Raw genomic sequence first — 13420 nt, forward strand, 5'->3', positions numbered from 1 at the left:
CCCACCCCCGTAAAAGGAAAAGGAAAAAAAAGAACCCAAAAATCCAGCAAAAATGCTGAAGAGTTATTTAAAGTTCTGAATTTATATTCAAAAGTTTTAGGAAGGCTGGTCAAGGTATTCCTGGAATGTTATTTGCTATTTGAATGAGCATTATTCAGCATGTATAATATATAAGTAGTTGGGTTTTTTCAGGTTGCAAAGCACAGTCAGACAACATGGTTCTGTCTGCATCCAGGGGCCTTCAATCGTGCTCTGGCTGGGCTTCCTGGGAGCAGATCATGAGCATGGGCCTGCATTCATCCTGTGCACTGCTCTGTAAATGCTGTTTGTCTTTCTAGTACAAGATTGAACACTCCCAGCTGAGAAGTCGGCAACTTCAGATCTCTGTGTGGCATGCAGGAGCTCTCAAATACAGGGTGTTTTTGGGGCAGGTGGTGATTCCCCTGGCAGCATGGAATTTTGAAGAGGACTCGATGCAGTTTGACTGGTACCCACTGAAACCCAAGGTGATTCTAAGTTTTTGTGCTTAATCGTACCTTAAGAGCAAGATGTGGTGAAAGCTGTGAGAAAGATCACCCCTGTGAGATCATTGAGGCGAAGGTGCTGTCATTCCAGCCCATTAGCAAGATGTGTTGGAAACACAAATTGGATGTGAGAATAAGCTGTGAGGATGATTGCAGTAATGCAGACTTCTGTATGTCCCTTTCTTCAGCTTGAGAAGCCTGAAGATGATCTTATCCAGTACAGCACTGAGCTCCTCATGTCTGCAAGGCTGTTGGTACCAGTCCAGTATCAAAACATCCAGTTTGAAGGTATAAAATATTTTGGCATCCACAAGTGCTTAACAGTTGCTCTAATGATTTTGGAGGTCTTTTCCAATATAAACGATTCTATGATTCTGTGAATTCCTTGGCTAGAAAAGAATTGAGATCCATGAAGGACTGGCAAAATGTCCATGTAACATTCCTGTATGGGTTTTTTAACAGCTACAGCAAATGGTGCTTTGTGGTGTTTTATATCTTAGATTGTTTAAAATCAAAACATTTCCAGCTTTGCATATTTGTTGTTTTTACTGCAAACAAAAGTTGCACATTACAATGGCAGCAGTATGTTGCATCCAGCTGTTTTCCAAACTTGTGTCTGTCATGATGTGTTACCAGTAGAGGTGATTCTGGAGGTGAAACAGCAGTTCTGCTGTCCAAGGCAGAGACTGCCAATTTGGGGAAAATTTGGAAGGTAAGTATCTGCAAAGATACCAGACCAGCACCCTTGGCTTCTTCCAGTGGTCTCATCTTAGGGAGATTGTTTAACTTTAAAGGTGTTAGGGTCAAAATGTATAGTCAGGATTCAGTTTCTAGTAATGAAAACTTGTAAGATACACTAAATATTGCTGTAGTATGTCCGAGCAAGCACCTGCTACTGGAGTGAAGTAAACACTTTGGGAGGGAGGGATAGGAAAAACCTTCTTTTCCTTACATTCCTAGACCTTAGTGAGATGTGCAGACATTCAGAGCTCCAGTAGTGCTCTCTGTGTCCAGGGCACAGCAGCAGGTAGAGACCAAGGGGAAGCTCTAATTAACTGATTTGTTATTTTTGTTCCCTTTTCTTTTCCAAATGACCCCAAAGTTACCAACTCTGTATCTTCTGGTTTTCCTCCCTTTGCAGGCCTGTGTTTTGGGTCTCTGCTCTGTGCCTAGAGCTGTGAGTGAAGCAGTACCACATCATGGCTTTGGCTCTTTCCACTGCTTCTGACTGTTCCAGAGAAATGCTTCTGTGTGTACTGCCCTGTGTTTGCTTTTCACAAACACAACAGAAAGCTTTGTCTTTGGAACAGGGATCACAAAGCAGCCTGCTACTCACTGCTTGGTTTGCTTTGTGTGTGAATCATTCCCTGTACAAACATTCAAATCTTTGAAATGTTCCTAGTCCAGCCTTATGACTCCTTATCTCAGTAGTGCCACTTAAGCATTCCCCTGCTTACTTTTAGCAGCATCTTAAGCTATGAGCTGAGCTAACTGGGCATTTCATGTGGTAAGTGCTCCTTTTTCAGGAAACAAAGACCGAGGAGTTCTCACCTGCCAGCTTCAAGTTATGATATTAGGGGCCAAGAACTTGCCCATGCTGAGATCTGCTGGAATGCTGAACTCCTTTGTTAAAGGGTATGTCTGAGACCTAGCACCTCAAATAGAGACTGTCACATGTGCTCCATGCAAATATACATGTTAACATGTTTCCAGCAGGAGACTGGCATGGGAAAGTGGCATTGCCCACACTCTTAACCAGACTTCCTAGAAATGGTGACACTTGGGTGTCTGCAGAACAGCAGCAGTTTGCAGGGTAGTGATGGGAAAAAAGGTGCAAATAAAGAGGCTTTTGTCACAGTTTCAGCTGTGCCTTTGCAGAATTAAGTGTTGCTCTGGATACATTGAAAACTTTTATCCTCTTCATTCTTGACGAGAAAGAACTTAATTTTTCTTCAGTGTGCTGAGTAGCTTGTACGTGGGATTGTTTTACTTCCTTGCTGTCAGGCATCAGATACCACTGGAAGGATGATACTGGGGTAAACTTACATCTCATAAAGCCATTTCACCTGTTGTGCGCCTCACCTTTGGTGAAATGGGTGGGCATTTCATCTTCTGAAAGTTAGATTTGAGGCGCTATTGGGTAGCAGCACGTGGAGCAAAGACTCCTTCAGCAGTCAGTGACAGCAAAGTCAAAGCAGACTACAAGAGCCTATTGTTTCCTTTAGCCTATTGCTAAAGGCAGGCTGGAAACTGCACTAAAGGCTGGCAGGAAAAGGTGCAGGTCCCAAAATCAACACAAGAGCACCATGTTCTACCTTTCACTAAGGCTGAACTTTTTTGCTATTTAAGGCAAACCAATGGGCTCTAGTTAAACCCTCTAACCTCTATTTGGTTATCAAAATGGTCTGTTTTCTTGTTGAGAAATCAGTAACCTTGCTGAACTCCTTTCTTTCGGGGGGGGGAAGTTGTCTTATCCTTCCAGACCAAGCAGAGGTAAAGCAAAAGTCTCCTGCTGTGAAGAAAGAAACCTGTCCACAGTGGAAACACTTGTTTGTCTTTGATGGTGTGATGCCAGCTCAGCTACAGCGATCATGTCTACACCTGACTGTGTGGCACAAGTCAACTTTCAGCTCAAGTGATCAGTTCCTAGGAGGTGCCAAGCTTGGTGCAAGTGAGTTCTCTATTGCTGAAAGTTGAATGTAATTTGGAGAAAAGTGCATTTAGTTTACATCCCAAGCAATAATAAATTATCCTGTGCTATTTATTATCTGCTTTCATGTGCCTACATATGCTGTCCCAGCCTCTGTCCCAAGCAACTTTCAGTCTTGTGCTCTGATCATGCAAGAATTGATACAGGTGCTTCTGTTCAGGTCTGTGCAGGAGATCAGCGATGTCAGTAGAAATTTTCAGGAAAGCCATTTGCTACCATGGTGATTTTTATGGGTCAGAGCCATGCTGAGACAAGCACAGAAATTGTGTGCTCTAACTCACACAGAGCTCTACATATTTTTAAAGACTTATTCCTTTAGTTGTTTTCTATGAATTGGCTTATTTTAAATAACTTCTCATCAGAAGGAAGCAGGAGAATTAATCCTCTCACAGATTCCAACCTTGCTTATGTCTGTGCTTATGACTTTATATCCACAAATCAATCCAATCAATGAAATACAGGAGGTGAGAGTTGCTCCAAAGGGGCTGTTGGATGTTTGAAGTTTTGGGCTCTGCTCTAACCTAAGAGTGAGCTTTCTTTCTCAGGGCTGAGCAATGTCTGAGAAACCCTCTGCTCACTCAATAGGCCCTGTTTCCCTGGTAGTTGAGCAGGGAAGCATTGTCCCTTGAAGGCTGCTCAAGAGTCTCCCACCCTTGTTCCTTCTCCCAGTGAGTTACGTGCCCTGGGTTTCCATATTTGAGAGGAAAGGGTCAGATGTTGTTTTGGTATCAGTGTGCAGTTTACAGAGTATTATCACTAGTGATAGCTCAATGTCATGCAGGCTTCCTCATGAAGTTGTTTTGCTTATCCTAGCCCACACTTGCCTTTCTGCTAGAGCAGGGACTATCTGCTTGTAAGTGATCCAAGTCCTAAACATGGAATGAACTGAAGCAGGAGGCTTAGTGCCATTCTGCCATTATGAGCATGCACACTTGCTCTTCTGCTTTCAGTCATGCAGCCAAAAACTTTTTCTTTGCTACAGGTTGCACTCTTCAGAAAGTGCTCCCACTTTAACAGGATGTAAATAATAGTTCAAAAGTATAAATCCCATTTATTGCAATTAGTGCCTCGGGAGCTACAGAACAGCTGAAATTGTAGAAGTGGGTGAAAGGGTTGGCCAGAAGTTGGGTAATGCCAAGTGAAAAGTAACTTTAATCTTTCCTTTTACTTTCTTGCAGAGGAATTCTTTGGCTCTATGGACCTTGCTTCTCAGGGAGTGCTCCAATGGCAGGAAGTGCTCCGCAACCCAAACACGTGGATGGACTTCACACTTGTACTGCATTCAAATAAGGAAAACTTTAAATCATGAGAGATTATCACACAACAACCTTTCCTGTCCCATGTCTGATGTTTAAACTGAAGTGGTACATATGCATCAGGTCTGGGAAAGGTACAGTGCAATAGCACCTATTCCAGTTTTTTGGGAATAGAATTATGTGTTTGAACGTGTGTGACATTCTGAATGTTTTATTTCTTCAGAAGTTAAGGCTTTAGCCTCTGTCTCTAGCTGGAGTGTAAGGATAATAATGTTTCTTCAGGAGTGACGGCCTCAGTTTGAGATGCATTATGCTGTCAAAGCAACAGGAGCCAGACAATGTGCAGCTTTCAATTTCCAGGCCTAGCAGAACTGTTACTCTTTAATTTAAGTCACAACTAGGACTACTTCTGAGAAAATAACTGTAGCAACAATAAAGTTACATTGTTTCCCTCTTGCATTGATGTTTCAGCCGCAGAATACAAAACCAGCTTATCTTTGCTTGCTGCAAATGGGTGATGCTAACGCCTCTGCTTCAGCATTAACTACATTGCCTCTTTATTTCATGTGATCCTAAAAAGCTTTGGCCTGTAGCCAGGTCTCTCAAATGTGTGCTGTAGCCTGGTGCTTAGAAAGTTAAATGTATAAATTCCCTGTCAGTAGCAGGGTGGGACTACAGCCAATGGAATAAGGGTGGGTGTAACAAGTCCCTTTTTATCCGCTGCCACTTTAAGACAAAATTAACAACTTCATCCGTAGGGCGAACAGCACATGACAAAAGTTTAGCTTTGCTGAGTTTATCATTGCTTCATGTGGACAAGCTTAGGGCCAAACTCCTGTGTCAGTTTGCCTTGCCTTGGCTGTGGCTTTACAGTCAGCAGAAACTTCTGTAACTACTGTTTGCTGTGTTTTAGTTTTAGTCCTTACTTGGAGTATTCCCCCTTCCTTTCTTGGTCAGTGTGGCTTTGAAGGATTTGAGATTTAAAAACACAGGGGACTTAAAAGCTAAGCTCAGGAACTAAAAGAGCAGAAGCACAACTTACTCAAAATAACCTCACACAAGAAACACTTCACTCCATCGCCTTTGTTACTTTGCAGATCTTTTATTTAGATGGTTGCTGCTGCAAATAAAAAAACCCCACACAAGATTCAACTCAAGTATAATGCAGCATAGAAATTGTAAATGAAGAGGTGACAACATACTGTATCTCACTTTCTAACAGATTTTCAAGGAAAAAAGGGTAGAGTGGGGGAAGGATGGTCACAGAAATGCTCTCCACTAGAGAGAATACAACTGTGATATAAACAAGCAGTCCCTTCATCTTTGGAGTCTGAAACTTTAAATCAAACATTTAAAAAAATTAGAAAATTTGTTAGAAAAATAGGTGCAGTAAAATTGTATATATTGGATCATGTGTACATATAACAGTTTTCATTAAGTAAAAAAATGATCTTTACAAATAATGCTTTATAGTAAATAATCAGCTGCACTGTATCAGACTACAGTCTTGTTTAGGCATTTTTACAGATGCAAGTCTTATTAAATCTGAAAAGTAACAAAATATACAGAGCAAAACTATTTCCCTTTAACTAGTACTGCAATTCACATATTGCATGTTTTATATATATATTTATAAATACTACACTACAACTGATCAGTAATGAAGCTGGAATGCAAACACAGTGGTGTCGTAGATTCCAGGAGTATTTGCTACTTGTTACATGAAGAGGGTATCAGTGTCCCTATGCCACTTCTGAGCCATCACTGCACCATTTCTCCAGGTGAGAGCAGCAACTAGAAAATATCAAATTTCTACACAAAGAAGTTCTGAGGTGTTGTCAGTTCTTTTGTGTGGGGGAGAGGGAAGGGAAGGGGGAACATGGGCATCAAGACCAAGGAAAAAACAGGATCTACATGCACCTGTGTGTGGATGTACAACACACAGGTGCTTGAAAATCCTGAGTTCCACAACCGGTCTTCTCAGCTGTTACACTTTACACTGTAGTTAATAATACAAAGACATATGGCACAAAATTCACCCACAGATGCTTATCTTTTAGACCAGGCTGAATCCAGCACCTGCACAGGACATGCATCTTTAAATAGAAGCACGGCCTGTTAAAATTTGTCTTGCTTAAAGAGAGATGTGACATAAGGCCTTTTGGCACTAAGTAAAGGCATGAGCAAGTTACCAGGATCTGTGGTACAATAAGTTTTAAACTATACCAAATTTCACAGCAGGTTCAGAATAAAAGGGAGATTCAAACACCTCTGGGTTTAGAGAACATTGGTTAAGTGTCATACAGTGACCCCTCTTCAGAGAAAAAAAAAAAACAAACCAAAAAACCAATACAACAAAACCCCAAAACAAGAACACAGCATTAAGATCTGCCTTTCCCACAGTCCTGTCTTCTTACAAGCCTCTTTACATTGCCTCAAACTCATCGATTCTCTGCTTGGTGTTGCCTTGCCGGATCTGCCGCAGCGTCTTGTACTTGTCCCGTCCCTGGCGCATGTTCTCCGAGTGGATGATATCGTTTTGGGTCCTCTTGTCCTCATGGCGAGCCTGGGCCAGCTCATCTGTCAGCGCCTGCAATACGAAGAACAATAAATACAGGTTACTGTGAGAAGCTCTCAGCTCCTGTCAGTTGTGTTCTCTGGGGAGAGCTGATAGTTGTTTATGCTTGGACAGAGATGGGATATGGATATGACCTGGCCTTTCCAAAACCATTATGGATGATTTAAGCAATCTCAAAGCTTGAGCAATGAGAGTAATTTTTATATACCTAGCCTTTATTTCAGACTTCTATAGGAACTGTAAACAAAGAGAAACTGTCATGCTTTGTGTGTTTAACCAAGTGGTTAAAGGACCTGTTGTCCAGGACTGATCGTTTCAGTTCCTCTGCCTGCTCCAAGCAGCGCCTTACCCTCAGCTGGCTCTGCACTCTTGCGTTCTTCTCTGCCTCGGTAATGCGCTTCTCCTCGTTGCGGTCATTCCTGATGCCCTCGCTGGAGAACTCGGCGCTGTAGGCTGAGTACTCTGAGCCCTCATCTTGCAAGTTGTCATGGACGTGGTAATTCACTGGCTCGTAGACAGGGGGTGGCGGTGGAGGTGGAGCAGTCATTACCAGGTGTAACTCCTCCTTGGTCTTTACCAGATCCTCCTGTGCTTCCCTGGCCTTTGGGAAAAGAGTGGAAAATATTTTAAATGCATTTCTTACTTTAAATCAGCTTAATGAACACTTAAATGTTTATCTTCCTAGTTTTTCTATCTACTATGAAAAGCAAGAGAGAATTAAATGTCTGCAGCTGACGGTACTCCATTATTAGAGAACTTTTTTTTTTTTTTTGCTAGGGATGCTGTCATCATCAGCCACTGTGTAATGTGCAGGGGGTCTGAACAAAAAACATTCTTCCAATAAACAACCCAGGAAAAAGTTCTATGGAAAGCTACAGTTATCATCATTCTGTTCTCCATTTGAAGAGCTGTAGGCTGGAGGCACACCGGTTCCACAGAGTAAGAATTTGGGAATCTAATTTGGCATTTTTAGTGCAATTACACACCAGGCAGTCACTTTTCCTGCTGCTGCAGTGGTTCTGCCCTCCCATGTGTCTTACAGTGCACTGGGAGTTCCAGCACTCTGAGCCTTGTGTGGTTTTAGTGCAGCAGTTTATTAAACTCTCCTGATCCAGATATCAGGAAGCCAGCGACAACAGCACATGTCCCTCAAAACAGACACCTGCAGTGTGGCTGCACTTGCAGCACCTTCTCTTGACTGATGTAATGTTTTCAGACATTTTATCACGGATTACATGAATCATTTATTCATGTATCCCTCTCTCCCTAAGGCTCCAAGACAATGATCACATTTTCAGGTTTTATACAGGTTTTCATTCTGACTTTTGACTGAAGGGTTGTTGGAAGAAAGGTGTTTTTGTTTTTGCAGACATATTGCACATTCTTGACAAGTTTGGTCTTTTTCACTGCTGTACAGAGGTTTGCTTCCACATGTTTAAGAAGCCTTAAACATGTGGAAGTCACACCAGGCTAAGAACCACAGTATACTCTGCTTAAGCACAGAATTTTAGAGCAACTGGTAAAGCAGATACTCACTCTGATTTGCCACTCTTCAACCTCACTCTCTTTACGCTTCCTTGCCTCTTCAAGAAGTGCTATCTTGGCTGTATACTCTGCAAGCTCTGTAGCCTGTTGAACAATAAAATGAGAATTACAAGGATTCTTAGAAAAAACACCAACCCAACCAAAAAACCAAACACAATAAAAAATACTGTTAACTCTAATAGAGACTGAATAGGAAAACAAAGAACTAAAAATTAGATTGCTTAGGATAGAAACCAGGGCCACAATGACAGCCCATTACTTCACTGCACTATGTTTTTCCCTGGGCATGATGGCTTTGCCTTATTCAAGGGCACAGTAATATGCTTGTGTATCTTATTCTCAAAATAATTGAGTCTTACCAGCTGTTCCTGGCTCTTTATCTGGTCCATAGTTTGTCTCTCCAGCTCTTCCTTGGCCTGCAGAGCTGCCAAACGTTCAGCTTCCAGGCGTTCTGCCTCCTCCTGGGCCCGTTTCCTCTCCTCTTCCAGCTGAATGGCTCTTTGGATCTGATCTGACAGCTCTGCAAGGAGACAGATCAATGTGGTTAGTCCACAAGTCTGGTCAAAGCTAAAGAACTTCAGTCTCTTAGGTAACTGCAGAAGTCATGAGAGGACCTTATTCCAGCTTGCAATACTCCCTTCGCTGTGCTCCTCACAGTAATTATTTGTACAATACACCAAGTAACTGGATTCAGAAGTAGTCAGATGCACATTGTAATTAAATCTTCTGCGAGATGTTTGCGTTGAAGTCTGCAACACTGACATGACTCTGCTGCCAGTAACTGACAGTTTGCTGCATGGACCAGATGTTGTTGCCTCCAATGTGTTCTTCTGCGCATTGAAACAGAAGCTTCCATTTCACTGGAAAGATTTGTTCCCAAAGCACTTTTTCTGTTAGGAGTTAGTAAAAAGTACTTGAGGGCTGAACTCTTGCTCACTGCTGGAAGAGGCTGTGCTACTCAATTCCTCCTGGCAACAGGGGAAAACAGAGTTCCTGCTCTTCAGTTTCCAAATAAAATCTGCAGATTTTATGCTACTTTCATCCTTTGGATGCACATTTGTACATTTAGCTGTATAGGCAGACAGACATTAGTAAGTCTTGCCAAGCAATCCCAGTGTCACCAGATTTAGGAAAGGCATGGGCAACAACCCATACAACTCCTCTATGGAGCACAATACATGGTCTGGTCAGCCAGGACAAATACTTTACCTTTCTCTGCTTTCTGAGTCTTCACTTCATACTCTTGTAGCCTCACCAGCAGCTCCTCCTTCTCCCTCAGCATTTGCTCTTTCTCCCTCTCAATTGTCTCTCTCCTCTTCTTTTCATCTTCTAGTTGTTTCCTGTTAGAAACACATTTCATGCTGAAAGCTCACTTTCAGACCCAAGCTACTGCCAGACAAGAAAGCTGGCTGGGAATCTCTCCAGGCAGCTCAATGGGGAAGTGGCTGCCACGAAACAGGAGCCAGAAGACAGAAATAGGCTGTTCCTTCATCTCTTCAGAATTTTTGCTCTGTTTTAGATACCTCATTTCATAAAAGCATTTGTATTTTTGTTGGTTGCCACAGAAATTTAGAATACCAAATAGCTGCTAGACAGAGGAAAAAGAGGACTTGTACTGCAAGGCAGAAGAGGTGTAACTTTGTTACTTCTGCCATATGGAAACTTAAGGAGCTGTGAAAACAACAGCACTGAGAGAAAAGAGATAAGCAATCCACAAGTTGAGGACAAAAGCAGCATGATTTCTTGAAACATAAGCAACCTGCAGCCAGTGGTAGAATTGATATTCCTTTTCCTTGCCTGTAAGAGATCTCCCAGTTCCTTCTGTCTTTACAGTGTACACCTATGTGCTCCCTGTGAAGGCTTCTCCTTACTCCCAGCCATCCCATGGCTCAGCACATGACTCAGATGCCAACACTCCAGAGTCAGGAAAACCCTTCTCTAGCTGCACACCACCACACCAAGCCTGCTGCACCTTTACTTGCACATTTTCTTGCAGCTCCTGAGGCTGCAGCCAGGACAGCTGACTGTGTGGGCACAGGGCCAAGCAGGAAGGGTAAAACAGTCCCACTGCAGCACACCCTGAGTCCCTGCCCATACTCCAGAGCTCCAGGGCCACACGTGCTCCTCCTGAGCCTGGCATGGCTCAGAGCCTCGCCCACGTTACTGACCCCTGCCCAGGGATACAGCTGCCTGCTGAACCCTGGCACTTGGGTGCCATTTATTTCTGCCATGCCACACCAGCTGCCTGTATCCAAGCCCACCTTTCCAGTTGTTTCTGGTGCTTCTCCTCCCGGGCCTGGGCTTTCATCTGCTGCACCTCAATTGTGTCGGGCTTCCTGCGCCGCATGTACAGCTCATGGTTGCCCATGCAGAGCTGCAGGATCCTCTTGTTAATTCTCAGGCGAGGGGCATAAAACACAAAGTCCTAGGAGAGAAACACCACAGTCAGTTTTTTCCAAACACTCATTCTCCTCCCAGCTAACTACAGACAGAACATCTTGTCACTAATTTAATTGTAATCCGGACATACATGCAAGGCCATTTAAACACAGCAGCGGGGACTGCAAATATCATCTGAAGCCAAAACTATTGTGATTTATATTCTGCATTTAAAGTCTATCTATATCTTCTAGATAAAGCATCTTTTAGAGAAAATCCCAGATAGATGAGGTCTCATTTAAATGGAGATTGTTAGATGTTGTAGAAGGTTCTGGGTTGGCAGGTAAACATCTGGGCAACACACAGACCTCTAGTATTGAGTAGTTTTTCAGTTTGCAGTTTTGTGACTGAAAGACAAAGCACAAAGGCACACACTACAAATGTAACTTTGTAGAATTTCTCAATTTATCTGAATCAACATTAGAGGCCCCACGTGTTTTTTCAGAGGAAAATGCCTTTCAATATAATTCTTGTCCATTCTGTGGCATTTCCTAGTTAAGTTGACCTCGGCTGTCAGAAGAGTGTCAAATGAAAACTAATTTTTTAACTATCAACCACATGGGTTATTTGGAATACCACGTTGCAGGCAGTAACAAAACACACGCTATTTTAAAATTTCTGGTTCGGTAAAAAGGACATTCCCAAATTTCTTATTACCTGTCCTATAATCAGACTTTTACAGAAACTATAAATTAGATTAGCTCTTCTAGAAGAAAACCAGCTAAGGAGGGATACAGAGGGCCCAAGTTCACTACCTCCCTGATAATTTTTCTGACTCCACAACCACACACATCTACAACACAGTCTAAACTTCCACAGTGGATAAACATCCTTGTGCTTTTTCTGTTTACTACATGGATAGTGGGCAAGCTGCCACATTACCACCATAAACCAGTGCCCATTCCTCAGAATTACTCTCCTATGGATTGCCTCACTGTTAGCAAGAGATGGAACCAGGCATGGAAGCAGTGACCATGTTTTTAATTGCCTGAGCTCAGAAGCACAACTGTGGCTATCTCTGGGAAAACTAGAAGTCACACTAAGCAATTAAAAGCTCACTAAGTGGTATTAAGATGAACATGCTGACAAAGACTGACGTTCTCCAATGCATTTCCCTAATGCACACTGGCTGCAGAAGAGGCAGTCAGGGCAGTGTGCTGTGTTCTCCCACTAAATCCTGCCAGAGCCATTCCGAGGTTCAAAGGTCTGATCCTGATAATTGTGACTCTAAGCTGCTCATCCAACCTCCTACTTCTGACAAGTAATTGTAAAAACAGTTTGTGCATATTGTGATGAACAGGTCCCTATGCTGAGGCAAAGCTCACTTTCATGGAAGTAAATATGAAGGGTATGAACGGTGCATACATTTGTCATTTAAGGCCATAATCAAGGGACACAACATTCAAATACAAATATAAAAGAATTCCTTTATTTCCCCATTCCCAGCCTACCCCAGATCTCACACAACTGGGAGAATTGCACCCCAATATTTTAAAGATAATGTGCCGAAGAACTTGGAGTATATGGGCAGACAAAGCCCAAAAATTAAAAAGCTTATCCTGGGCAAGGTGCCACAAGACTCTGCCCTTTACATTACTGTAAATTTAAACACAGACATATAGAATCCTCCAAATTAAAAGAGACCTTCCAACCTACAACTTGAGTGGACTGAGTATTTCGCTGTAGTTATAATGCCTGCCTTTTTAAAAGCAGACAAAAGTACACAAAAATACCCAGACAACTTCCTGAATACTCAAAATTCATGGCCAGGTAAATTCTTATTTTAAGCACAGCTTTAAACATACCGTCAGCCAGAGGGAAAATAACAATTGACAGGGAAGGAGGAAACAAAACTGAGGTTTTCAATGCTAACACCTTTCTGTACCAGCCTTTTGCAAGCCTTCCACTTCAAATTCAGATTGACTCTTTGAGGAGTGGGTGGCAAGCTGTGATCTGTGTTTTGTAATTATGTGCAACACATGCAAGAGGCTCTTCTATTGAGAAAAGCATGCCTGACAGACCAGCTTTCTGTCTCTGGGGAGTTCTGTTGTTTTCACTAACAGCATCACAGAAAAAAGCTCCTCTCCCCCAGGTTCTTATCTAGAGGAAGGAAGAAATCCCTGCAGCACACAGTGCATTAGTATCCTTTAAATTACTGGGAGGATCTTTTTCTGTTGGAGATATTTATAAGCCATCATCCTTTGCCAAAGCCAGGCTGCTTATTATTTCTCTGGGCTGTACTTACCCACCACGGCCAAGTACTGGGGTGGGGGAAGAGCAGAGGAGGTCTTTCTCAACTACTCCACTAATTTCACAAGACTGACAGAATGACATCCACCTATATCAGTTATTCCATCTTATGTTCTCA

At 42.5% G+C, this 13420-nt stretch overlaps 2 protein-coding genes across 4 annotated transcripts in view; one reads left to right on the forward strand and one right to left on the reverse strand.

Annotated features, from left to right (window-relative positions):
• The window catches only part of SYTL3 (synaptotagmin like 3), a 33102-nt gene extending 28153 nt beyond the window's left edge, over window positions 1-4949 (forward strand). For both annotated transcript variants that reach the window (XM_041423917.1, XM_041423918.1), the window contains exons 12-16: window positions 339-506; window positions 713-812; window positions 2051-2159; window positions 2990-3195; window positions 4413-4949. In XM_041423917.1, the coding sequence (XP_041279851.1) occupies window positions 339-506; window positions 713-812; window positions 2051-2159; window positions 2990-3195; window positions 4413-4543 (714 nt within the window). In that variant the 3' untranslated portion in view covers window positions 4544-4949. The remainder of the gene's footprint in view (window positions 1-338; window positions 507-712; window positions 813-2050; window positions 2160-2989; window positions 3196-4412) is intronic.
• Window positions 4950-5572: 623 nt separating this feature from the next.
• The window catches only part of EZR (ezrin), a 37680-nt gene continuing 29832 nt past the window's right edge, over window positions 5573-13420 (reverse strand). For both annotated transcript variants that reach the window (XM_041423919.1, XM_041423920.1), the window contains 6 exons: window positions 10875-11038; window positions 9823-9953; window positions 8973-9133; window positions 8605-8697; window positions 7418-7669; window positions 5573-7080 (listed from right to left, as the gene is read on the reverse strand). In XM_041423919.1, coding sequence (XP_041279853.1) covers window positions 6916-7080; window positions 7418-7669; window positions 8605-8697; window positions 8973-9133; window positions 9823-9953; window positions 10875-11038 — 966 coding nt within the window. In that variant the 3' untranslated portion in view covers window positions 5573-6915. The remainder of the gene's footprint in view (window positions 7081-7417; window positions 7670-8604; window positions 8698-8972; window positions 9134-9822; window positions 9954-10874; window positions 11039-13420) is intronic.

Source organism: Onychostruthus taczanowskii, unplaced genomic scaffold, assembly GCF_017590055.1.
Source record: "Onychostruthus taczanowskii isolate IOZ18803 unplaced genomic scaffold, ASM1759005v1 scaffold8, whole genome shotgun sequence".
Lineage (NCBI taxonomy): Eukaryota > Metazoa > Chordata > Aves > Passeriformes > Passeridae > Onychostruthus > Onychostruthus taczanowskii.